This window comes from Cygnus atratus, chromosome 8 (assembly GCF_013377495.2).
Source record: "Cygnus atratus isolate AKBS03 ecotype Queensland, Australia chromosome 8, CAtr_DNAZoo_HiC_assembly, whole genome shotgun sequence".
Classification (NCBI taxonomy): Eukaryota; Metazoa; Chordata; class Aves; order Anseriformes; family Anatidae; genus Cygnus; species Cygnus atratus.
In genome coordinates this window covers 11,250,202-11,274,725 of record NC_066369.1, presented here as the reverse complement: position 1 = coordinate 11,274,725, position 24,524 = coordinate 11,250,202, and the positions used below count along the sequence as shown (strand labels likewise).

Below are 24,524 nucleotides of genomic sequence, written 5' to 3'. Positions count from 1 at the left end.
ATCTTCAACAACAACAAAAAAACAGCTCTGCTTTGCCTTCAGGGGCGATCTGCAATGAAAATCCAGCTCTTCCTGGCTTGACGCAGAGATGAAAAGCTTGATCTTAAGAAAATAAATTAAAAAAAAAAAAAAGAAAAAAAGAGGCCATGGGGGCAAGCCTGTGCCGCAGGGACGCGCCAGCCTGGCGGCAGGGTGGTCGGCAGCACCCACGCCGTGGCTCCCCGGAAGCAGGAGCATCCCCACCCTGGGGCAGATGAGCAAGGGCCTGGCTCACCCCAAAAGGAGCCGGAGCCCCGGGCTGCGGGCTCTCCCCTCGCTGCCTTGGGGCGCGTGGGAGCTGCTTTTGCAGCTAAAAAAGGATTCGAGGAATTTGGGCTGCCTTGGGAGGGAGGGGCGAGCTGCATGAGGAGGATGCTGGCAATTAGGCTGGTGCTGAGCCTCTCCTCTGGCGTGATAACCCCATCACGCTGATGAGCCCTTAAAACAAGGACTTTAGCCCAGGGTAAAATAACGGTGATTACATCCCTTAGCACTGAGGCTGTTGGGAACAGCTGCCCTGGACAGAAACTGGGTGGCTGCCGGCAGGATTTTTGTTTTTTAATCTCCTGCTGGCTGACAGCAAGCCGTGGCATCATCCCTGCACCAGCCAGAGGCTGCTGCTCACATCAGCCATGCAGGGGCCCCCTCCCTGTGCTGTGATAATCCCGTTGGGATTTAATCACAGCTGCCTGGGCTGTGTTGTACCACCCTCTGCCCCTGTTCGCATCAGCTTGGACCCATGAAGGGTGCGTGGGGGCACCCCTGCTGCCCTCACATCCATGGTCTTCATCCCCATCGCCTCCCCCTTGCACCCCTGCGGCCGTGCCCCGCTCCGAGGCCCCTGTGCTCCCCTGCCAGGGCAAGGCTTGGCTCTCGCAGGCTTGTTTTTCTAGCATGGCAAGTCCTCCTAAAATACCTAGGTGGGGCCTGTCGCGGCTAATGGCCTTTCTGGGGCTGGAGCCAGCACCCAGCTCTGGGGAGCGATGGGCACCCTGCATCACGGGGCCCCTTGTCACCGCGGGGCAGGGAAGGCAGGAAGACCTTCCTTTTGGAGACAGCAGCTTTTAGAGTGGCTTTTGAGTTTTTTTGGGGGGAGGCCACGTCCAGCTCTGCCCCGGGGCGCTGTACAACGGGCACCTTCCGGCTGGTGAGGCGGGTGCGTGCGTGAGCACCGGCACGGCCGGGCGGGTGGGGAGCCCGCAGCCCCACCTGGGGCTGGAAGGCTGGGAATCCCTGCTTTTTTGGGGGCAGAGGAGCTGGATTTGGGGCTTTTGTGGTGCATAATGCAGGCAGGCATCGCTCCTCAATGACAGCCACCAGCCCCGTGCACCCCTGGGTGTCCCTGCCACGTGTGGGGACAGCGATGGGTGGGGGGGACACCCCTGCAGATGCCACCCAGCCGGCGTGGCCCTGGCTTACGTCAGGGTGTCCGAGCTGGGTGCTGCCGTCACGCAGGCGGCTTCCCTCGAGGAATTTCCATAATGGCAGCGTCGCAGGTTTTGGGGCTGAATCAGCTGCCTTTCGTCTTGTGTCGTTTTATCAGAATTTTACACGGTGCGTCTGCGGGTGCTGGTGGCCTTCTGGGGAGGGTCTCCTGGGACACCCCCCTGCCTCCCCCGGCCAGTGCACGGGATGGGGGCTTCCTGGTGATGGGGTGGGGGTCCTGGGCATAGGGACACGCTGGGTGCCTCTGCCATCCCCACAAGGAGGGGCCTTTGGGGTAGTGGGGGGCTGTGTAGGGGCGCAAGGTGGTGCAGGTCAGGACCCCCCCAGGCTATGCACCCCCCCCCAAAATGTCGGGGTGCAGCTGAGCCCCCCGAGCTGGGATCTGTGTGTGGTGTGTGTGTGGGGGGGAGTCCTGACAGACGCCCCCAAACTCCCCCTCAGGCGGGAGCAGCTCCCGTCAGGGGGCGCTGTAATGGCGGCGGGGTGTGGGGGGGGGGCTGAGCCCCGCCCCCCCGGTCCCGCCCGCCGGGGGCGGCCCCAAAGCCGGGCGGCCCCAAAAACCGGGCGGCCCTACAGCCGGGCGGCCCTACAGCCGGGCGGCGGCGGCGGGGGGCGGCCGGGTGGGCGATGTGGCGGCGGCGGGCGCGGAGCGGCGGCGGTGGCGGCGGCGGCCCGCGGGGCCGGTGGTGGCCCGCGGCGCTGGTGCTGGCCATGGCGCTGCCCGCGGCGCGGCCCCGCGGGCTGTACGCGCCCAGCGACCCGCTGGAGCTGCTGGGGGCCGACACGGCGGAGCGGCGCATCCTGGGCTCCCCCAGCGCCTGGGCCGTCGAGTTCTTCGCCTCCTGGTGCGGGCACTGCGTCCACTTCGCCCCCACATGGCGGGCCCTGGCCGAGGACATCCGCGGTGAGTGCCCGCGGTCGCCCCCATAAATCCCCCCCCCCCCGCGCCCCCTCGCCGGCACCCGGCGGGGCTGCTCAGCACCCTTCGTGTCAGGCCTGGCTCAGCACCGGCCCTGGACCTGCTTCGGCCTGGAGAAGCCTGGCCCCAGCACCCCCCGGGTCGAGGGGTGACGGGTGAGCCCCGGGGGGGCGCCAGGCTGGGCGCTGCGCCCCTGTTTTGTCATCCCCAATTTGACCTTGGCACCTGCCGAGGGGACCCGCCGGGGTTCGCCCTGCCTCCCGCCGCACCCCTCGTTTCTCCCTGTTACCGCACTAATTGACAGCGCGCACACCGCCCGCTGAGCCGGGCCCGGCGTCCCTCCCAGGGCAGGGGGCGAAGGATGGGGGCAATAGGGTGCGCGCCCCATCCCCTGTGGGGGAACACCAGGGATCCCGGCCCCTCTCCGGCACGGGGACCCTCGCCCCGTCTCACGCCACTGGGAGATGCGTAGTGGACTGAAGCCAGGCTGGATTTTGGCACCACAAGGACACAGCCGTACCACGGGTGCTCACCCTGCGATGGGATCTGACGGGGTCGGAAGCCGTCCCCCGCGTGCCGCTGGCAAGCGGGAAGGAGCCTGCGTGCCGCCGTCCCCCCAGGTGGATTTTTGCAGGAACGGGCTCGACGGGCAGGACGCTGGCTCCGGGGCGCTGCATGCCGATGAGTGGAGGAGCGTGTCTCGCCCCCGGCTGCCCCTGTGGCCGCGACGGCCCTTCCTGTCCCGACGTGGCACCGTCACTCTCACGGCAGGGTGGCCTCAGCCTGTCGTGTTTATTAACTGAAAAGGAGCCATTTCGGAGATTTTGGTCTCCATTTTGCTGGTTGGAACCGGTAGATCCTGCTGGTCGAAGTGCCTGTGGACCTTCCCCGGGGACACCGCTGGACAGAAGGGTCACAAATGTCATCTCCTTCCCCTGCCCGTCTCTCACACTGGAGCATTGCCGCCGTGGTTTTGGGCCCGTTCCCCCTTGCTTTCCATCCATCCCATCTTTCTGGAGCAAGACGAGCCGGAGCCCGGCTCACCCGCTGTGCCCAGCCGCGGTTCAGCCGTCCCTCCCCAGTCCCGGCGGCATCCCGGGGCCCCGCGCCCCATCCCGCCGAACCAGACGGGCGGGCGGCCGCGGGCAGAGCCGCCTGCACCCGGCCGGGGCAGGGCGTGCAGGGCTGGCCCCGCCTCGCCTGGCTCTGCCGTCGCTTTTGCCGCCCAAAAAAGTAGGGCATGAAACGCCGGCCGGGCGAGCGCGCCCGGTGCTTAGTGCTCAAGGTGCTGTGGGGCCGTAACCAGCCCCCGAGCCAAGCATTTGGGGCCACGGGCAGCGTCCCCGCTTTGATGGGGACTGTCCCTGGGTGCTGCTGGTATTGAGGGATCCCAGCTGATGGTCGGCTCTGAGTTCTGGTAGAAAAGGCGTGGGCAGGGCTCTAGCAGTACTGAAAATATGCATCATGGGGCGGGTGTTTCTTTTTCTGAGGATTTTTCCAAGCAAGCATTGATTGGAACAAATCCCCCGAGCTTTGGGAGGCACGAAAAGAGGCCAAGGTGCTTAAGCTGTCCTCGCCGTGCGCCAGGGCTGCGGGAGGAGGTGGAGGTGGGAGATGGAGACAGGAGGGATGCGTGGGGCGTCTGCAGCCCTGCTGCAGGCAGCGTTGGCGGCAGAAGGATTAGCTCTGCCTTGGCCCCGTGCCTGGCTCTGCGCAAGCTCTCTGTGGCCACCATCACCACCAGGAGGGACAGGGAGAGGTTTTCCCACTGCTGAGGATTGGCACAAAGCGACAGAGCTGGCAGCTCATGCTCCCCAAAAGCAGAACGTCCTCGAGGATGGCGACGCGTGGGGATGTGCACAGGAGCTGCCCGAATTGTGGGGATGCTCCACAGGGCCATGGCCGTGCTGACCCTGTCCTCTGTCCCCACAGAGTGGAGGCCGGCGGTGATGCTCGCGGCCATCGACTGCGCCGACGAGGCCAACCAGCAAGTGTGCGCCAGTTTTGGGATCACCGGCTTCCCCACGCTGAAGGTAAGGTGAGGGGGATGAATGGTGGGGAGAGGCCCCTTTGCCCCTTGCCAGTGCCCGGTTTTCACTGTGCTTTTCCTGGTGGCCGTCCCTCTCTTGCTCAATGGGGCTGGCAGCACTACTGCACCAAAATATTCCCTTTGGGACTTTGCAGGCTGCTTCGCCCCAGGGCCGAGCAGCTGCCCGGGATGGGAACCTCTGCTGGCAGCGGCTGGGAGGGCACCATCCCTCCTCCTGGGCCCCTGCCCGGCCGCTGAGCTGTGTAAATACACTGGCTCTCAGCACTTCCCACTGTAAACAAAGCCCCGTCCAACACCTGCAGGGCAGGCAGAGCTCCCCAGGCGCTCTCCAGCCAGCAGGATGCCCACCAGGCAAGCAGGGCGAGCTGCCATCTCCTTGAGAAGGAGAGGAAGGGAGAAGGAGAGAGAAGTTTTTAACTGTTTGTTGCGCTCAGAGGTGGGTGCCAGGGCGGTCCCATCCTCCATCACTTAATTAAAGCAGGGTTAATTGCAGCTCGGTGAGCTGGAACCAGTCAAACACCCTGTGTGCGCGTGCAGCCCGTGGGGCCGGCCGGGCTTCGGTGGGACTTTGCTGCAAAAAACAGACTTTTTGGAGCAGCGAAAACCCTCCCGGCTTCCTCCTCCTCTGGGAAAGCGAGCGGTGCTGGGGCTGTGGGGCCCAGCAGGCTGATGAACCTAGCACAGGGTCAAGAGCTGGGGTGCGGGAGCTGTGCCCCGCCCTGCCATGGGGTCTCGCCGGGCAGGGGGTGTTGCTGCTGTGGTTCCGCATCCCCTGGTCCCCACCTCCCTGTCGGAGCCCAGCACCTTCTGCAAACAGCTCCCAGCCCCGCCTGCAAAGCAAACACCTACGTAGCACAATCCGGTTTCACTGCTCTGGCTGCCTGCCGCAGCTGCCTTGGGAGGCGGGAGAGGGCGCAACCCGGGCAGGGCAGGGGTAAAAACCCCTCCTCGTCCCTTAGTGGAAGCTCGGGAGCAGCACACAGCGGTTTGTGGGACCGGGACGGTCCCGGCTGCACCCCTGGGTCCCCTGGAGGTGTGCGCCCTGCCGCCTGGCAGTGCTCAGCATCCCTCCCCTCGGGGCGGGCGAGGCGCATCCGGAGCCAGGCAGCATCCGTCCCGGTGACGCCCCACGCGCAGGGATGCCCGGCGAGGCGGGGACACCTCGTGTTTATCTGTGTTGTGTTCCTTTCAGTTCTTCAGAGCTTTCACCAAGAAGGCAGAGGATGGGATAAGGATTGCTAGTGAGTATTAGGAGGTGTGGGGGCCTTTTAGCCGTGTTTTTTTTGGGGGGTGCGGGGAGTCAGGTCCCTGGTTGGGCCCTCAGGGAAGCCCCAGGGGGCCCTCAGCTCAGCCCCATGTCGTGTCCCCCCACAGACCCTGCTGCCACCGTCGCGGACCTGCGACATGCCATCATCACCAACCTGGAGCAGAGCCTGGACGCCTGGCCGCCCGCGTGCCCTCCGCTGGAGCCCGCGAGGTAGGGGAGGCAGGAAAAGGGGTTTTCCAGGGAAATCCTGAGCCAGAAGCAGTCAGCCAGCTTATTTTTTTATTATTATTATTATTTTATTTTTAATTCAGCCTTGCTGAAAAGAGAGCAAGGTGGCGCCTGTGGAGGGAGCATGCAGCTTTCTGGCCAGGGTCATGCTGCAGCTCTCCATGTCCTAGCCAAAAAAAAAAAAAAGAAAAGAAAAGAAAAAACAACCCTGGTTCAAATTCATTGCTGTTTTGTTTTATTGTTTGTTTTTCTTCCCCCATGGGTGAGCGTGCAGCTCCCTCCTGCCCTGCCCACGCTTTTTCTGCCTCCTTAGTTGACCCTGTGGGCTTTCGGAGCCTGTGAACAGGAGTAGAAAACAGGGCTGGAAACCTCAGCAGGGAGGAACCGGGGCTGAAACCACATCAGAGTCCCATCCCCGATCCCTGCGGACGGGGACCCGTAGACATGGGGGGGGGCGAAGCACCCCGGTGGTGCTGGCGGGGCCACCTGCAGGGTCCCCCCGCCGCCACCACGCTCCTCTCTTGCAGCGCGGAGGAGGTTCACAGCTTCTTCCAGAGGAACACCGAGCAGTACCTGGCGCTGATCTTCGAGAAGAGCGACTCCTTTGTGGGCAGAGAGGTGGGTGCGGCTGGCTTTGTCCCCGGCGCCTGAACAACTCCTGGACCCCTTTGGTGGTGGCGGTCCACGCGGCGTTGCCTTCTCCTCCTGGCACGCGTGTGGCCAGGGAGGGATGGGGATGCTCAGCACCTCCAAAAAAAATCCCTGCTGCCCTCCGCCTGACGCCGGGGCCGCTTGCAGGTGGCGCTGGACCTGCTGCAGTACGAGAACGTGGCGGTGAGGAGGGTGCTGAGCAGCGAGGAGGAGCTGGTGCAGAAGTTCGGCGTCACCACCTTCCCCTCCAGCTACCTGCTGCTCCGCAACGGCTCCTTCTCCCGCCTGCCCGTGTGAGTCGGGGGTGCGGGGCGGGCGCTGGGGTGCTTCCCCAGTGCTCCCAGCAGCTGTTTTGGGGTGGGAGAGGGTGGGTTCACGGCTCCTCCCTCCCCGCAGGCACCTGGAGGCGCGCTCCTTCTACACCTACTACCTGCGGACGCTCTCCGGCGTCACGCGTGGCTCCTACCGGCTGAACGTCACCGCCAGCGCTCCCAACGAGACCCGCGCGGTGCAGCCGGGGCAGGCTGACCGGTCAGAGCCCCGCTCAGGCATTTTGGGATGGCAAAGAGGGGGGCGGGAGGAGGTGACGTGTCTGTGGGCGGACAAGGGGCTGGGACCGTGGCCTTTTGACCCCCAAAAATCAGACTCCGGGGGCGCAAAGCAGAGCGCCGACGGGCGTCGCGTTGTGCCCCCAGCTCCAAGGTGTACATGGCCGACCTGGAGTCCGCGCTGCACTACTCGCTGCGGGTGGAAGCCGCCCGGGCGGCCGCACTGTCAGGAGCCCAGCTGGCCGCCTTGAAGTGCTACGTGGCCACGCTGGCCAAGGTGAGGAGCCGGGAGGGGAGCCGCCCGCATTCGATTCGGGGCGAAATGCAAACACACGGGGGTGGCGGAGTTGGGGCACCAGCCCTGCGTCCCCATCGGGACGCTGCTCTGAAGCTGTGCCCTGCGGTTTGTGCCAGCCCCTGGTCGGTCAAAGCGGTGCTGGGGGCTTTATTTTCCTGCCCCGGCCCACACCTCCGTGTGTGGGTGCTGGCGTGGTTTTGTTCAGGAGGCAGAGGTGTGGCTTGGGGTGGAAGTCCTGGTGGTGCTGGGTGGCTTCGGGTGAGAAGGGAGGGGTGGATGTCCGCGGGCTGAGCAGGCTGGGTGCCTGCAGAAGAGGTGCAGTCACCTGCAGCGGGTGGCAGTGGGTTTGCAGCTCCTGTTGTCTAACCTGGGCGCTCAGCTCGGGGTTCTGCTCTGTGCCGGCTCCTTTGATAGCCTGGCAAAGGCGCTGCTGCTCTGCACGGTGCCGTGGAAGAGCCTGATTTCAGGTCTCCTTTCTGGGGCTTGGTGAGATTCAAGCGCAGAGGGGCTCTGAGCCAGCAGATGCGGTGCCACCAAGCACTGCGTTTGGACCAGGATTTCACCAGCAGATTTGAGCGAGCCCCTTCCCCGTCCGGGCTCTTTGAAACCCCCTGGCACTGGGCAGATCCTGCTGTGAGTTTCCATCCCCGCCGTGTGCTGGGGCTTTCCCCGGGGATGCCGAGCCTGTTCTGTGCTGCCGTTTCCACGCTCATCCACGGGACGGAGCAGCGGCACCAGCATTGCTGCCAGCCCGGCTGAGCCTTAACTGTTGCATTCCCACGAGGAGCTGGAGGCAAGCAGCTGGGGGAATCATGACGGGGAAGGGAATGACAGCTGGGAAGCCATGCATCGTGTGGTCAAAACCTCACGTGGAAGGAAGGAACGGCGCTTTGCAGCAGCAATGTCAGATGGCGGATGGATTCCTTGCAAATTTAGAGCTTATGGTGTCGTTGGAGAGAACAGGGAGAACAGATTGGTCTGGGCAAAAAGGGAGCAAAATGCTCATTCCTTTCACTTCCCGGCTGCTTTTCCTATATCTGCTGTTGTCTCTCTGGTGGCTGTGGGTGAGCCTGTCCCTCTGTCTGTCCGTCCTCCTGCCAGCAGCACGCACTCACGGGCTCCCCATCTCCCCGCCGTGCCCGCGGTTTGCGAGCGCTGCCACTAATCGGATTTCGCTGCCTCCCTGTCGGAGCAGCTTTCTGCCCTGCTCAGACGGCCGGGCGCTGGGACTGTGCTGCTTTCCTCACCCGTTTTCCTTCCGTTTCATCGCAGTACTTCCCCGGGCGCCCCTGTGTGCAGAGCTACCTGCACACCCTGGACGGCTGGCTGAGGAACTGGACGGAGCCCGAGCTGCCCCGCAGCGCCCTGAAGGAGGCGGTGAAGAACAACAAGGACGTAAGGCACCCCCCCATCCCCTTTGCCCACCCTCCCCGTACCAGTCTCCATCCCCGTCACGCGGTGTGCCTCTGTCCTGCAGGCTTCCCCCCCGGCCGTGCTCCCCACCAACATCACCTGGGTGGGCTGCAGGGGCAGCGAGCCCCATTTCCGCGGCTACCCCTGCGGGCTCTGGACCGTCTTCCACCTGCTGACCGTCCAGGCTGCCCAGGGCGGCCCCGACGAAGGTAACAGCGTCCCTCCGCGGGCAGGGGGACAGGGGATGCTCCGTCCCGGGGGGAAATGGTGAGCGGTGGAGGCTCTGCGGGGTCCCCAATCGCTCTCTGTCCCCACCCCCCAGAATTGCCGCTGGAGGTGCTGGGCACCATGCGCTGCTACGTCAGGTACTTCTTCGGCTGCCAAGAGTGCGCCCAGCACTTCGAGGCCATGGCGGCCCTGTCCATGGATGAGGTGAAGGGCCGGGACGAGGCCGTCCTCTGGCTCTGGTCCCACCACAACAAGGTCAACGCGCGCCTGGCAGGTAAGGGGGCCGAGGTGGGGAAGAGGTTGGGTGGCACAGTGATACCTGCAGGTGTGGGGACCAAGCTGGGGTGGTTTCCCAAGGGGAAGGGATCCGGGACATAGGAGCATCCCTTGTCATGGTGGAGTTGGCCAACAGCTTCGTTAGGATAGGGTCTCATGGTGGTAGGGACATCCCGTGCCACCCCTGGCACAGGGACCGGTAGCTGGTTGCATGGAGCCTCCCAAAGCTGCCCCCTGGAGCACCCATCCTCCTGAGATGTCCCCGTCCCCACCTGCTCGCTGCTCCGTGGTGTTGATACCAGCACGTCGGGGGGGGCTGCAGAGGACCCCTCTCACCTGCTGCCCCTCCAGGTGGTGACACGGAGGACCCCCAGTTCCCCAAGTTGCAGTGGCCCCCGCCGGACATGTGTCCCCAGTGCCACAAGGAGGAGCGGGGCGTACACGCCTGGGACGAGGCGGCCGTGCTGAGCTTCCTCAAGGCCTTCTTCTCCCCGGGCAACATCGACCTGGACTATGCCGTCCCCGTCCCCCGGGCTGGGGAGGAGGCGGTGGTGGGCGCCAGGCTGGGCACCGCGAGCCCCCGGGAGAAGGAGGAGGAAGAGGAGAAGGAAGAGGAAGAGAAGGAGGCGGAGAAACCCGACGGGGAGGGTGAGAGGGGGCGGCTGGGCTCCCCCGAGCTGCGTCGCCCCAGCATCGTGCGCAGGAACCCGCGGCTGCGGGAGGCAGGCGAGGACATCGTGGACCTGGACTCCTTCAGCGAGCAGCACTTCAAGAGCAAGGCGCTGCGGGCGGCCGGCCGGCGCCGGCGGCTCAGCAAGCGGGACACCATCCCTCTGCGCCAGGACGCCGGCTGGGAGCGCCTGCGGGCTCCGGAGACCCGGGAGGAAGAGGAGGAGGAGGAGGGAGGAGGCTTGCGGAGGAGCCCCTGGCTGCGGGTGCTCGGCTTGGGCTTCTCCCGCTTGGACGTCAGCCTCTGCATCGCGCTCTACTTCCTCTCCTCCATGTGCCTCCTGGGCATGTACACGTTTTTTCCGTCTCCGCACCCGCGCCCGCAAGGGTCGCCCCGGCTTCCCCGTGGCCTGAGAGCGAGCAGGGGGACGGGGCGTCCGCTGGGATTTGAGGGACACCCCCCCGCCGGTGCCTCGCCCCGGGGAGAGGTTTTGCTGCCTCTCCCAGGGCAGCGGGTGAAGGGTGATTTTTGGGGGGCGGGGGGTGGGAACGGAGGTGTGGCAGCGTCCCTCCCCGTGCTGCGGGGTGCAGGGGGGATGCTGACGGTGGTTCGGGTCCCGGCCCCGTGCTGGGGGCAGCCCCGTGGGGTCACACCATTGCTGGGGCCGGGAGCGTTGGGTTTTGGGGCCACCCCCCACCCCCAGGCGCTGCGGGGCAGGGGGGGCACTCGTGGGTCTCACCTGTATCTTGTGTCCGCCCCACACACACCGCTGCTCGCTCTCTGCTTGTCTTAGTGGAATAAATTATTTTTGCCGAGCGGCCCCGCTGTCTCAGCTCATCCCTAAATTTTCCCCTGCTTTTTGCCTCCTTGTTGCATGGGGCAGCTGTTTACCCCCCCCCCCCCCGGCTCCTGGTTTGTCCCCAAGGGGGGGGACAGGCGGGCAGCCCGTGCAGCGGGGCGCACGCGGGGAAACGAGCTGGAAACGAACCAGCAGCGGTGCTGAGCTGCGGCTCGGCGCGGCCGGGTGGAGGGCAGGGGTGCAGGAGCATCCCCGGGGAGGGGGACCTGGCCCCCTTTCCCTCTGCCCTTTTATCCTTGTTAGGAATCATTAAGGAAAATGGTTGTTTTCTGGGGCCGGGGCCATCTGCTGCGCTGGCGCTGCCTAAATCCCCCCCTGTAACAAATTCATTGGGATTACGCTGCCCTCCCTAATCCGGGCCCTGCCCCCGCCCGGGGGATTTAAAAGGATTAGAGCCCAGCTGATAATAAACTTTATTAAGGGGTGGGGGACTGAAGGGGTGGGGGACTGAAGGGGGGGGGGGGGGGGCGTCAATCCGATTTGCAACCTTTTTCTTGCTGTCTTCACTTCGCCCAGGTGGGAGGAGAGGGCCGGCAGGACGGGGAGCCCTGGTTCCCGCAGCCCCATCCTCCTGCCCTTGAAATAAATCGCCTGTCGCTGCTGCCTCCTTCTCCTTGATTTCCCTGGGGGGGCTCATCCCCAGCATCAATACCCCAACCCGCCCCCCCCCCCCGTGCACCCCTGCCCCGGCCCAGCCTCGCCACCAGCTGCTCCCCTGCCCACCCCCGACCCCAAAACGTGGTTGGCAAAATGGGATGGGGAGGGGGGGGGTGCAGGGGATGGGTGTTTTGGGGGGGGGGGGGGGTGCTGGGGAGGTGGGTGCTGGGGGAGGGGGGTGGGAAGCTGCCCGGATTAGCATCCCCGGCAGGCGCTGCGGGGAGATTTGTGGGGCCGGGGAGCTAAAGCTGCCACGCGTGCAGGAAAAAAAAAAAACAGCGAGTCCCGTAAATAGACTTTTCCGTAATCCTGTTTGGTGCGGGCCCGATCCCCCTGGGGGGGGCGGCACGTGGAGGGGGACAGCACCGGGGACACCCCCCCCCCCCCCCCGCAGCACCGGGCACCAAACCAGGTACCGGCGGGGGAGCATCGCCTCGTGCCCCGCTCACGGGTGGGCTGGGACATCTTGGGGACAGGGGGGGGGTACCCCAGAGGGACCCCCCCCATGGGGGTCGCCCCTTCCCAAGCCCCCCCCCCAGCATCCCCTTGGCGGGAGGGGGCCCGGCCCGGCAGCTAATTACCTAAGTGGCCGCAGGCTGCGGGAGCCAGGCGCTATTCCCTAATAGAATTTGCCCTCAAGTGCAATTTAATTTTCTGCCAGGCCAGCCTGCCCCCCCCCCAGCCTCGCCGCCTCCCGCCGCTCCCTTTCTCCCCTCGGTCCTTTTTCCTTTTTTCCTCCTCGGTGTGGGTGAGAGCGTTGTGCCGGCACCCCCCCCCCCCCCCGCCGCCCCTGCTCGGGCCATAAAACCACCGGGGGGGGGGACACAGAGGGGGTGCTCAATGTCCGATAATTCCCAATTAAAATTACCGGCTCCCCGTCCGTCAGTCCCTGCTTTCTCCAGCCGCTGGTAAGTGCCCGAGTTCCTCCGCGCCTGTAATTTCTCCGGGTGACGGGGTGGGGGGGAATAATTTGGGGTGAGGGGGGGTGGCCAAGAATTGGGGGGGGGGGGGGGCCGTGCTGTGCGTGGTTTGGTCACGCAGGGGGACTCCGGGAAGCTGGCTGAGACCTGGCGAGCTCGGTGCACGGGTGGCACAAATGGCTCCACCGGGGCAGGATGCGGCCCAGGGTGGGGGGGGGCGGCTGCGGGGGGGGGGTCCTCGTGAGCCCCGGCTCGGCCTTGCGGTGTTCCTGCTGCGGCTGGAAATGGGGAAACCCAGCTGAGCCCCCCCCCAAGGAGCATCCCCCAAACTGCCCCGAAATGCAACCTGCTGGAATTCGGGACGGTCGCCCCTCCGCAGGCACCACGCTGAAACTTCGCCTTGATTTAGCTTGGAGAAGAAAATAAAGCCGGGGGGGGGGGGGATTCCCCCCCCCCAAAATCCTCGCTCATGGTCTGGGCAGCTTGGAGGGGATGGGAAATGGCTGGGCGATTCTCCCTCCACCGCCCTCTCCTCCCGAGGCAAAACAAACCCCAAAGCCACCAAACCCCGCAAGGCGAGGAACAGACGGGCAGCAAGAGGGCTGGGGGGGGGCGGGCAAGGACAAAGCGACACGGCGAGGGGGGGGACAGGGACGGGGTGGGGGGGACAGGGCAGACGCGGCCAGCCCGAGAGGAGGATGCTCGGGGTTTTGTAGGGGAAACTCGGCGCTGCGCTGCTCCCTTCGGCCGCTCGCCGTCGCGATGAGTGATATGGAGCGGGGCAGCGGGGTCTGTATCAATCCGGCACGGCAGAAAAATGAATGAAAATTGAATTCCCCGAGGAGAAGCGGGGGGGGGGGAGCCGCGCTCCAGACAGAAAGATAAATCAGAGCCTGCCGGAGAGGAGGAGAGCGCGGTGCCTGCCGACAGCGGTGGGGTAATTGGGGGAACCGCTTCGGAAGGTGGAGAGGAGGAGGAGGAGGAGGAGGAAGGAGGAGGAGAGGCGCTGTCCATGCACGTCCACGCGTCCTGCCGGGAAACTTCTCCTCCAAACCCGCCGCAGCGCTGCCGGTGCCTGGGGACAGCGGCCGCGTCCCCGGGGTCGGCTCTGGCCGCAGGTGCTCGGGGCTGCGAGGGCCTGGGCTGCGCTCAGTGCACCGGGGAGCCTTGGTTTTGGGAAGGGAGGGAGCGGGGGGGTCAGGGCTGCCACCTCCACCACGGCAGGGAGCCGGCTGGGGGCTTGGCCAGGGCGGTGTTTGGGGGGGGGGGGGGAGCTGGGGGGGCTCACTTCTGCGATGAGCAAGGAGCCAGCTGGGGTCCTGCTGTGCCGTTAAGCGCTGGGGTCAAAACCCGGCGGTTCCCTGACGGCTTTTTTCCTAAGGAAGCATCAGAATTAATACATTCCTCTCCTTCCTCCCCCCGTTTTTTATTTACGCCCTTTTTCTTTTTTTTCAATCGTTGGTGTCCCGCGGACACCTGCAGCGCGTTTCGGGTGGGGGCGGCCCCTCGCTGGGTCCCGTTTCGGTGTGGGAACGAGACCAAGGAAGAAAAGCGCCCGGGGGCTGCTCCCGGCTGCTCCCAGCCCTCTTCCCCCCCTGGCGTTGAGCCCCCCTCGCCTCTCCCGCACCCCTTCCGCCCGGCGCCACGGGCTGGGGTGCACGGGGCCGACCCAAGGGCCGGATCCTCAGCGAAGCTCGGGAAGCAGAGCTCCCCGTCCCCTCTGTCGCGACTCCCCGCTGTCGCGATTCCCCTGTGTCGCGATCCCCCCCTCTGTCGCGACACCACCTGACACCCGTGCCACGCTCCGCGGCCGCCGGACCCCCCGCGTGGGGCGTGGCGCCTCCAAGCCCCGCCCCTTCCCCGCAGGCTCCTCCCCCCAGCCCGCGAGCCCCGCCTCCCCGCCGAGATAGCCCCGCCCCCTACGGCGCGGGGCGGGCGGGGATTGGCCCGCCCCGCCCCCGCCCCCCTGCGGGCGGTGACGTCAGGCGCGCTCCCCGCAGGGGAATGAATGGGAGGCGGGCGGCGCGGGCGGGCACAGCTGCGGCGCCGCGCCCGGGCCGCCACCGGCACCGGCACCGGCACCGGCACGGCTGGGCTCCGAGCGCCGGGCACGGCGCTGCCTCCGGCCCCGGGGCTCCGCCGGCCCTGCCCTGCCCTCCTGTCCCCCCCCAGCCCGGGCCAATAAAATGATGCAGAGCTCCGCGCTCGCTGCCGAAGGGGCTGTCAAGGGGCTGCCGGAGATCCTCGGCGTGCCGGTGCAACGTAAGGACGCTTTTCTCTTCTCCCCCGCTTCGCTCCCTGCCGCAGAGCACGGCGCCGGGGGGAGCCGGGCGGGCCCGGCCCCGACGGGGAGGTCGGCGCGGCTGCGGCCGGGCGGAGGCGGGGGGGCGCGGGGGGTGCGGGGATGGTCGCGGTGCCCCCTTCCCGGCCCCTAGCGCACGACACCCCGCTATGTCGTTTATCGCGACAGGCAAGCCGCGGCGGAGGGGAGAGCCCTGCAGCCGGGACGGGGAGGGCGGAGGTAATCCCGCTGCGGCTGCGGGCTCCCCCACACCACGCATATATTTATATATATATATATATATATGTATATATATGTGCACACGTCCATACGTGCCGCACAGCCACAGGTAGCGCACCCAACGGCCCCCCCCGCCGCCGGGATGCGGGCACAGCATCGCGCGGGGACGGCCCGGCCCCGACGTGCTGCGGGAGAGCCCCAATTTTGGGCCCCCAATTTCTACGGGGCCGGCCGGACCCTGCCCTCCCGGGGGTGGTGGTGGGGAGCCGGCGGTGGGGGCGCTTTTGTTGCTGTTGTTGTTTATTTTATTATTTTTGTTATTATTTTTTTTTCTCGCCGTTTGCAAACGGTTCCGGAGAACCGGAGCGTCCCGGCGAGCCCGGGGAGGGGGGAGCCCGTCGGGGGGAGCCGGGCGATGCTCTGCGGCCCCGGGGCCCCGGGAAAGTTGTGGGGCTTTTTTTGGGGGGGAGAGGGGGATTGAGGGGGACAACGGTGCGGGGACGAACGGGACCCGAGCCCCGGGGCCGTGCTGAGCGGGCGGCTCTGCCTGGGGTCGGCTGCTTTTCGGGGGGGTACAGCCGGCTGTGCCCCGTCTGTCTGCCCGTCTGTCTGTCCCGCTCTGCCGCCGGCCTTTGCCCCCATCTGCTCGCTGCTGAGCCCCCAAACTCCCTCTTCCCCCCCCCTCCACCCCCAAATCTCCTTCCCGTGCCCGCTGTGCCACCTACGACCCCCCCCGGTCCCGGCCCGGTCGCCGTCACCCGGCCGCAGCCGGTGTCCGGGCGCCAACGGTGCCGGTCCCGACGGCACGGCTCACCCCCCCCACCAGCTTTTTGGGGCTGTTTTCCCGGTTTTGCCCCTTTTCGTTCCCGTGGCCCGGCCCGGAGGCAATTTACACGTCCCCTGTAACGGGCGAGCCCCCCCCGGGGCAGCGGGGCTCTGTCCCACGGCCGCATCCTGACCTCCCCCCGCAGCCAAACGACAGCTCCGGGGCAGAGCCGCGGAATCGGCGTTTATGGCCTCAAAATCTGGCTGCAGCAAGGGATAAACGAGGTGCCCGAAGGGATATTCAGCCCCCAGCACGGCCCCTGTCCCCCCCCGGCCCCTCGGGGTGCCACCAGCCTCCCCCTCCACCACTGCCACTGTAACCGTACAGCGGGAATTAACAGGAAAAAATCAAACGAGATTTTGTTATTCTGATTTATTTAAGCACAGAAATTGGTGGCGAATAGATATCTATTTGCTATATACCCGTGTCCATATATATACGTACATACATATACGTGCCACCGAGTTCTCCCCGCCGCCTGGGGGGCCCAAGCCGTGCAATTAATTCATTGCCTGGTGCTGAGCCCTGCGAGCAGCCAGCGGGCCCCGTGGCACCGCGATGTCGGGGCCCAATCCTGCCCAGGGATGCCTTCCCGGGGGGCAAGGGGCTGCCCCCGGGCGGGGAAATCCGGGAGAACCCCCCCCCCCGGCAGCCCCTGGGTGCTTCGTGCTAATTACCGGCCGTGATTAACAGCGCTATTTATTAGCGTCCTGCTGCAAGGCTGAGGCCGCGGGGTTGCGGGGAGCCCTTCCCGAAATGATAAAATAATAAAAATTTAAAAAAAAAAAAAAATCGCCTGGACGCGGCTATGGTGGCACCAGGACTGTCCCCCCCCATCGCTGTCACCGCCACCGTGGGCGGCTGGCGGGGGGGCCGCGGGGCCGTGCCACGCGTGGGGCCGCTCCGTGTGCGCCCATCCCGGGGTGGGGGGGGCCGGGGGGGGCCGCAGCGCCGTGCGGCTCCGGGCAGCCCGCGGGCAAGAGCCGGTCCTCGGCTCGGTTTTTGCTTTGCTTGGCTTTGTTTTGCTTTGTTTTGGCTTATTTTGTTTCGTTTTATTTTGATTTGTTTTATTTTCTTTTGCTGAGTTTCATTTTGTTTTGTTTGATTTCATTTAATTTTATTTTGTTTTGCTTAATTTTATATTTTATTTTCGAATGTATATTTATTTTTTTTCCCTGGCAATTTGGAGGCAGGCATTGTAATACCAATCGCGATTGTTTGCTTGTTGACATGTGCTGCTGCCTTCGAGAGAGAGAAAAACCTCCGTCTGTTAGCTTCTGAGCACCTCTACCTCCCCGTTCAGACAAATACACATGCACATAAATCACATTTCATAAACCAGCACGTATGTTTATGAAATAAGTGAGATAATTCACTTTTCAGTGCCACCGACCCGGCCGCTCTCGGGCTGGGCGTTGCGCTGCAGGCGGGCACATGCCGGCGGTGCCGGGGTCTCTCTGGAGCAGGGTCCAGATGGAATTGGGACCCCAAAATCTGGTGTTGGGCTGGGTCAGTGGTGAGAAAGGTGCAAGGGAGGGCAAGAAGTTGGGTGCAGTCCCAAAACAAGCGGGGAGAGGGACTGCGGAACCTGCGTGTGCTGGGTTTTAGTCATCCTCGTGCTGTTAATGTTGACACGGGCTTAAATGCCAGCAATAAATACGGCCCGAAGGCCACTGGGATTGTAACTTATCTGCCCTCGAGAATTATAAAATAGGCTGGCTTCACTTGACAGACTTGTCAGTAACCCCATAGTATTTTTAAATAATGTTGGTTTGGTTTAGACTGTAATGATGTAATTTCCTACTGTGCCCTTTTCCTTTCTTTTTCCCCATTATTATTTTTTTAACTTTTATTTTTTTCTTTCTTTCTTTCCTTTCCCCTTTACTTTTGCTTGCCTTTTTCCTTTTCATTCCCGTTTTCTTTTCCTTTTTTCTCCTTTTCATTTTCTTTTTTCCCCTTTTCATTTCCTTCCCCCCCTTTCCTTTTCTTGTCTTTCCATTTTTTTGTTCCTTTTTCCCTTTTCTTTTCCTGTCTTTTCCCCTTTTCTTTTCCTTTATTTCCCCCTTTTCTTTTCCTTTATTTTTCATATTATTTTTCTCTCTTTTCACCTTTTCTTTTTCCCTTTTCTTTTCACCTTTTCTTTTTCCCTTTTCTTTTCACCTTTTCTTTTTCCCTTTTCTTTTCTTTTTTAAATTTTCCTTTATTTTTCCCTTTTCTTTTCCTTTCTTTTTCCCTTTTCTTTTCCTTTCTTTTTCCCTTTTCTTTTCCTTTCTTTTTCCCTTTTCTTTTCCTTTCTTTTTCCCTTTTCTTTTCCTTTCTTTTTCCCTTTTCTTTTCCTTTCTTTTTTTATTTTCCTTTCTTTTTCCTTTTATTTTCCTTTCATTTCCCTTTTCCTGTCTGCCCTTTTCTTTTCCTGTCTTTTTCCCTTTTATCTTCCTTTCTTTTCACCTTTTCTTTTTCCCTTTTCTTTTCTGTTCTTTTTCACCTTTTCCTTTCCTTTCTTTTCACCTTTTCACCTTTTCCTTTCTTCCTCTCTTTTCACCTTTTCTTTTCCTTTTTTGTCTTTTTCATCTTTTCTTTTTTCATTTTTTTCTCTCTTTTGCCTGTTAATTCCTCTCTTTTTGTCATTTCTGTTCTTTCCCTTTCCCCCCTTTTCATTTTCCCTTCTCCTTTTTCCTTTTTCCTTTTTTCCCCTTTTTTCTTTCCTCTTTTCTTCATTTTTGTCTCCCTTTCCTTTCCTTTCCTTTCCTTTCCTTTCCTTTCCTTTCCTTTCCTTTCCTTTCCTTTCCTTTCCTTTCCTTTCCTTTCCTTTCCTTTCCTTTCCTTTCCTTTCCTTTCCTTTCCTTTCCTTTCCTTTCCTTTCCTTTCCTTTCCTTTCCTTTCCTTTCCTTTCCTTTCCTTTCCTTTCCTCTTTTTCCCCTTTTATTTCCCTCTCCCTTCCTTCTCCCCTTCCCCATCCCTCGCTCAGTTTCCTCCCTCACCCCTCCGGTCCCGCTCCCCGTGCACCCAGGGCACAGCAGTGCTGGGGTGCGCGGGGCGAAGGCGATCGCCCGGCCGCTGCTCCAGGGGCAGCCGAGCGGCTCCTAATCTCACACGGGATTTGTGGTGGCCAGAAAAAAAATCCCCCCAGCAGCCCAGATATTTACTGTGAGCTGCTCTGCTGGCACCGGTGGGAGGGGAGGCAGAGCTGATGCGGGAGCATCTCCAGCTGTGAGTGTGAGGGTTTTTTTTTCCCCCAAAATCAATCTTCCTTCATGTGTGCGTGTCAGCGTTCTGTGCATGGCTTTTACCAGGCAATCTCCTGCAGACTTTTACAGCCCCTCCTGTTTATTCCAAACTACGGACAGGTAGAAAGAGAGAGAAACACCCGGCTCACCTGATCTATAGGAGCAGCCCGGCTGTAGGCAGATGCCGTATGCGAGTGTGAGGCACTGCACACACATCCTCCACGCATCCTCCTGCAGCAGGGGGGCTGCAGAGGAGGACGGGGATGTGTCGGACCACCCGCAGGGTTACCCCCCCGCCTGGAGCCCCTGCTTGCTTCAGCCCCTTTCCAGCACCGGGGATCCGCAACATGTGGCTGGGAGACGGCGGGCGAGCCTGCAGCCCCAGCAGGGGGGAAACCGGGCACGCACGGTCCTCGGGGTGAAGTGGGAGCAAGGAGGGGAGGAAGAGACGTTCGTCCATGTGGGAACAAATTTTGGAAATCTATTCTTCGATGCCGGCTGGGAAGAGGCTTCAGTCCCTGCTCCTGGCGCGGCAAACAGGTGGCAGAGAGCAGGAAACCGGGGTGCAGAAAGGAAAAGCAGTGTGCACGCATGGAGCAGCCAGCGGGGGGGCTGACGCTGCTTTTCTCTCCATCTCCCCCCCCCAGAAATCCCCCAGTGCGCCGGCTGCAACCAGCACATCCTGGACAAGTTCATCCTGAAGGTGCTGGACCGGCACTGGCACAGCTCCTGCCTCAAGTGCGCTGACTGCCAGATGCAGCTGGCCGACCGCTGCTTCGCCCGCGCCGGCAGCGTCTACTGCAAGGAAGACTTCTTCAAGTGAGTACAGCACCCCAAAAACCCCGCCAGCAAAGCAGGCAAGCACACACACCATTTTAAAGCATCATTTCTCCAATTTTCTTTTTTTTTTGTCCTATCTATATTTTTTTTCAAGACCAAGTGCTTAGAAAAAGGAAATTTTGCTGCTTCACGGCTGCCCCAGGCTGGGTGCTGTTTGTCAGGATTTAACCCTAAAGACCCAGCTCCATCTCGTGCTCCCTGCCCGGCTCTCTGTTATATTTTGCAGCCCGAATTGGTCTCGGTTGGCAGCCCCACGGTGCTGGGAGCTAGAGGGCAGGAGCCACCCGCGCAAGGCGCAGCGCTGCCTGCTCCGGGGCTCTGCTGATGCCGCTTCTCTCCCTTTGCTTTTATTTTTTTTTCACATTTTCCCCCCATTTTTTTCCCTCTTTTTTTTCCTGCCTTTTTAATTTTTTTTCCTTTTATTTTGCTCCCGGTGTGCAAAAACCTCGTTTCATTTTGTTGCTGCTTTGCAATCAGCCCCTGAGCTGCGCAATGCACCCTTCTCGGTGTTTTCCCTGGCTCCTGCATGGAAGAAAAACCCATTTCCAGGGTAAAAATGGACTCTTCAGCAAAGATGCTTTATTCCATGATTGCTGCCAAAATTTGGGAGTTTTCCCCAGGGCTGGCAGCGGGTGTTGCACCAGGGCCGGGCACAGCGGGTACGTTGGCGTTGGCTGCTGTGAGGTGAAGCGGAGGGGAGGAGGGACGGATCCTGCTTCAGGTGATGGAGCTGGGCCAACAAGGAGCTGCCGCACCTCGGGGACGGGCTGTGTCCCTGTCCCCATCCCCTGCAAACCCCAGGGGGGCTGTGCCGCGTGCCCCATCCTTCATCCCCGGCTAAACCGCGAAATGGCGATTACACAGCCGTAATCCCCAGGCAGGACTTTCCCCGGCTTAGTGGCACAGGGGGCTCGGTGCGGGGCTTCTGTGCCCCTTGGGAAGCCAAAACCACCACGGATAAACCCCGAGGCACCAGCAGCCCCTGGTGCTGTGCAGGTTCCCCTTCTCCTTGCTGTTGTGGCAGCCAAAAGTCGCTGCACAAAATGCCGCTGGGATTGCACAGCGGGCAGGCGGCCGCCCCAGCCCTGGTGGTAGCGTTTCCCCCGTGACGTTCTCCAGACTATTAATCTCAAAGTCATTTAAATAGCCGCCCGAAAGGTGTGGGTAATCGATGTTAATTAGAGCCGGGAGCTCAGCGATGTTCTCAGATTAGGTCCCGCCTGGATTATTTCACACCGATCGATAGCTCCACAGCGGCCGCTTGCTTCACCTTTATTTCACCTGCCCCTGGACCCCAGCTCCATGATCTGTGGGGCACGTGGGGATTTCAGGCCGGCTTCTTTGGGGCTGCTGAAAAAGCCAGATTTTGATTTTTTTTTTTTTTTTTTTTCCCAAGTCCCTGTTCCTTGCTCGTGCAATGATTGCGCCCTTCTGCAGGCTTGCTCTTGGGCACAGAGAAATGGTGTCTGTCTGTCCTGTCCGTCCCTCCCTCTACCCCATCCCACTGTCCTGCGGGTGCACATGGAGCGATGGCACCCTTTGCTTTCTGTCTGTGGCCCGGGGGGGCGAGATGCACGCTTGTTGCACACTCCTTGCACGCTCCATGCAAGCTCCGTCCAAGCTCTTTGCTCCTTGCACCATTCTTGCACGCTCCTTGTGCACCTCTTGCACGTTCCTTGCAACTCCATGCACCATTCTTGTAGGCTCCTTGCACACTCCTTGCACACTCCGTGCACCATTCTTGCAGGCTCCTTGCAGGCTTGCTGGGCCCTGTGCCCACCCCATGCCGGCACGGCCGGTGCACCCAGCGGGCTGTCATTATGGTGTAAGAGCCCCATCATTCTGAATTAATCTGGGATTCATCATGCTAGCGGGGCGGTGTAATTAATTTATTTGGTATTAATGTGGATGAAATATGTACTGTCCTTGCAGGGGAAATCAGGCAGCCTATAAGCATTAGTTAAAAGAACCATTAAAATCAAACCTTCCTCAGATCCATTAGGCCGGTCTTTCATGTTGAAGAAGATAAAACCCCGGCGTGTGAAGTGTCATGCATAATTAGCTTGATTGCTGGTTTAAACTCTGCCCCCTCTCCCAGCTCCCCCCCCCCATCCCGATTGCACCAGAGCCCACCCGTGCCCATCCCCGGCCAAGGCTCAAGGCCACCGCTTATCCTTGCAGGCGTTTCGGGACCAAATGCACGGCATGCCAGCAGGGCATCCCCCCCACACAGGTGGTGCGGAAAGCCCAGGACTTCGTCTACCACCTGCACTGCTTCGCCTGCATCATCTGCAGCCGGCAGCTGGCCACGGGTGACGAGTTCTACCTGATGGAGGATGGGAGGCTGGTGTGCAAGGAAGACTACGAGACCGCCAAGCAGAACGGTAAGCACGGCCCCCGGCGCACCTCGCGCCTGCCTCCAGCCTCAGCTTTGAGGATTTTCCGGTCCTGGAGCGGGTGGGCTTCCCTTTAGGCAGGGGCTGCTCCTCCAGGCACGTTTCAGGGATGCTCACGCTGCTCGTTTGCTCCCAGATGACTCCGAGGCGGGGGCAAAGCGGCCCCGGACCACCATCACGGCCAAGCAGCTGGAGACGCTGAAGAACGCCTACAAGAACTCCCCCAAGCCGGCGCGGCATGTGCGGGAGCAGCTCTCCTCCGAGACGGGGCTGGACATGAGGGTGGTGCAGGTGAGCCCCGGGGACGCCCCCCTGCCCCCATGACAGGCTGGTCCCAGCAAGGGGGGTGCTGGGCTGCGGGGTGCTGGATCGCAGGCTGCTGGGCTGCATGGGTGCTGGGGTGCAGGGGTGCCAGGCTGCATGGGTGCTGGCATGCTGTGGTGATGGGGTGCTGGCTAGCACAGGTGCCAGCATACCGGGGTGCAAGGATGCTCCGTTGTATGGGTACCTGGGAGCAGGGGGGGCAGAGCTATGGGGGTCTTGGGATGAGCGGATGCAGGGTTGTAGCAGGGCTGAGGTGCTGGTTTGCAGGGGTGCTGGGTTGTATTGGTGCCAGGTTGCACAGGTGCTGGTGTGCGATGGTAATGGGGTGCAGGGGTGCTGGGTTGTATGGGTGCCAGGTTGCAGGGGTGCTGGCATACTGGGGTGCTGGGTTGCCAGGTTGCAGGGGTGGGTGCTGGTGTGCCATGGCAATGGGGTACAGGGGTGCAGGGTCGCACAGGTGCTGGCCTGCCGGCGTGCCAGGGGTGCTGTGTGTCACTGATGTGGCATGCTGGGGTGCCACATTGCAGGGGTGCTCGGCTGCACAGGAGCCTGGAAGCCGGGGTGCAGAGCTGTGGGGGTCCCGGTGTGTGGGGCTGGGCTGTATGGGCGCTGGCGCGCTGGGTCACGGTGCCACCAACGTCCCCGTTGCCTGCCCCAGGTGTGGTTCCAGAACCGGCGGGCCAAGGAGAAGCGGCTGAAGAAGGACGCGGGGCGGCACCGCTGGGGGCAGTTCTACAAGAGCGTCAAGCGGAGCCGCGGGGGCGGCAAGCTGGAGAAGGAGAGCTCGGCTGAGGACTGCGGCGTCAGCGACAGCGAGCTCAGCTTCCGTGGTGAGCGGGGCCAGGGGCGAGGGGCCAGGGGGGTCTACGGGGTTCTCCGTGCACTGACACCCCCCTCTGCTCTCCCCCTTGTCCCTGGCAGAAGACCAGATCCTCTCCGAGCTCGGCCACACCAACAGGGTTTACGGCACGGTCGGGGACGTGGCAGGCGGACAGTTGATGAACGGCAGCTTCTCCATGGACGGGACGGGACAATCGTACCAGGACTTGCGGGACGGCAGCCCCTACGGGCTCCCCCAGTCGCCGTCGTCCATCTCGTCCCTGCCGTCCCACCCGCCCTTGCTCAACGGGCTGGACTACGCCATGGACAGCGGCCTGGGGCTGGTGGCACACGGGGCGCAGGGGGTGAGTCAGACGCTGCGCGCCATGGCCGGGGGGGGCCCCACCTCCGACATCTCCACGGGGAGCAGCGTCGGGTACCCAGACTTTCCCACCAGCCCGGCCTCCTGGCTGGACGACATGGATCACCCCCCCTTCTAAACGCTGCTCGCCCCTGCCCCGGCCCCCCTCGCAAACCCGCTCCCACCCCCTCCGCCAGCAGCCCGCAAACGCAGCACCGCCGGAGGCACCCGCCGGGACGTGAGATGTTTCCAGGATCTCCCGTGGGAATCGGACACGGAGGGCTTTTTGGGGATGTGGGGAGGGAACGGGGGTGTCCCCAGGGCATCGGTGATGTCCGGGGCTTGGCGGGGATGGGGTCGGATGCTTTTGGGTGTAAGCACAAGGGAGGTGAGGGCGGCACGGCGGGGAAGGGGGGCACCGGCCCCGCTCCAGCCTCGTCCCTCCCCGTGTCGGTGGAGAGCCACGTGCTCGGGAGGGATGGTGGCGGGAGGGGAGGACAATCAGGGAAGGCAAAGTCTATATTGCAGAAGGGTTTATTTTTGACCCCTCCCGGGGGTGATGCCGCTGGCTCCTGGCTTGGGCGGCAGCAGCGGGGCGGGAGTGGAGCTGTCGCCCTGCGGCTGCGGGGCCGTGATTTATCCCCGGGCGCGCAGGAGCGCTCGAGGTGCATCGCTGCGGGCTGTGCCTCGCTAGCGCGGCACGGAGGAATTACAACGGGGAAAAAAAAGCCTCGAGCCCAA

The 24,524-nt window shown here is 62.6% G+C and overlaps 2 protein-coding genes across 2 annotated transcripts; both read left to right on the top strand.

The window, feature by feature from the left end:
* The first annotated feature begins 2,112 nt into the window (after nt 1–2,112).
* Nucleotides 2,113–10,590, top strand: QSOX1 (quiescin sulfhydryl oxidase 1). The gene is given in 13 exon segments (XM_035537824.1): nt 2,113–2,389; nt 4,337–4,437; nt 5,647–5,695; nt 5,829–5,931; nt 6,477–6,567; nt 6,748–6,893; nt 6,997–7,131; nt 7,296–7,425; nt 8,719–8,841; nt 8,924–9,068; nt 9,182–9,361; nt 9,715–10,388; nt 10,390–10,590. Coding segments are annotated over 13 exon segments (2,211 nt in total). The 3' UTR covers nt 10,447–10,590.
* Nucleotides 10,591–14,473: 3,883 nt separating this feature from the next.
* LHX4 (LIM homeobox 4) lies at nt 14,474–23,922 on the top strand. The gene is made up of 6 exons (XM_035537829.2): nt 14,474–14,731; nt 19,691–19,862; nt 22,065–22,267; nt 22,416–22,570; nt 23,262–23,433; nt 23,525–23,922. The coding sequence occupies exons 1-6, from the start codon at nt 14,656–14,658 to the stop codon at nt 23,920–23,922; spliced, it is 1,176 nt and encodes a 391-aa protein (XP_035393722.1). The 5' UTR covers nt 14,474–14,655.
* Nucleotides 23,923–24,524: the final 602 nt, after the last annotated feature.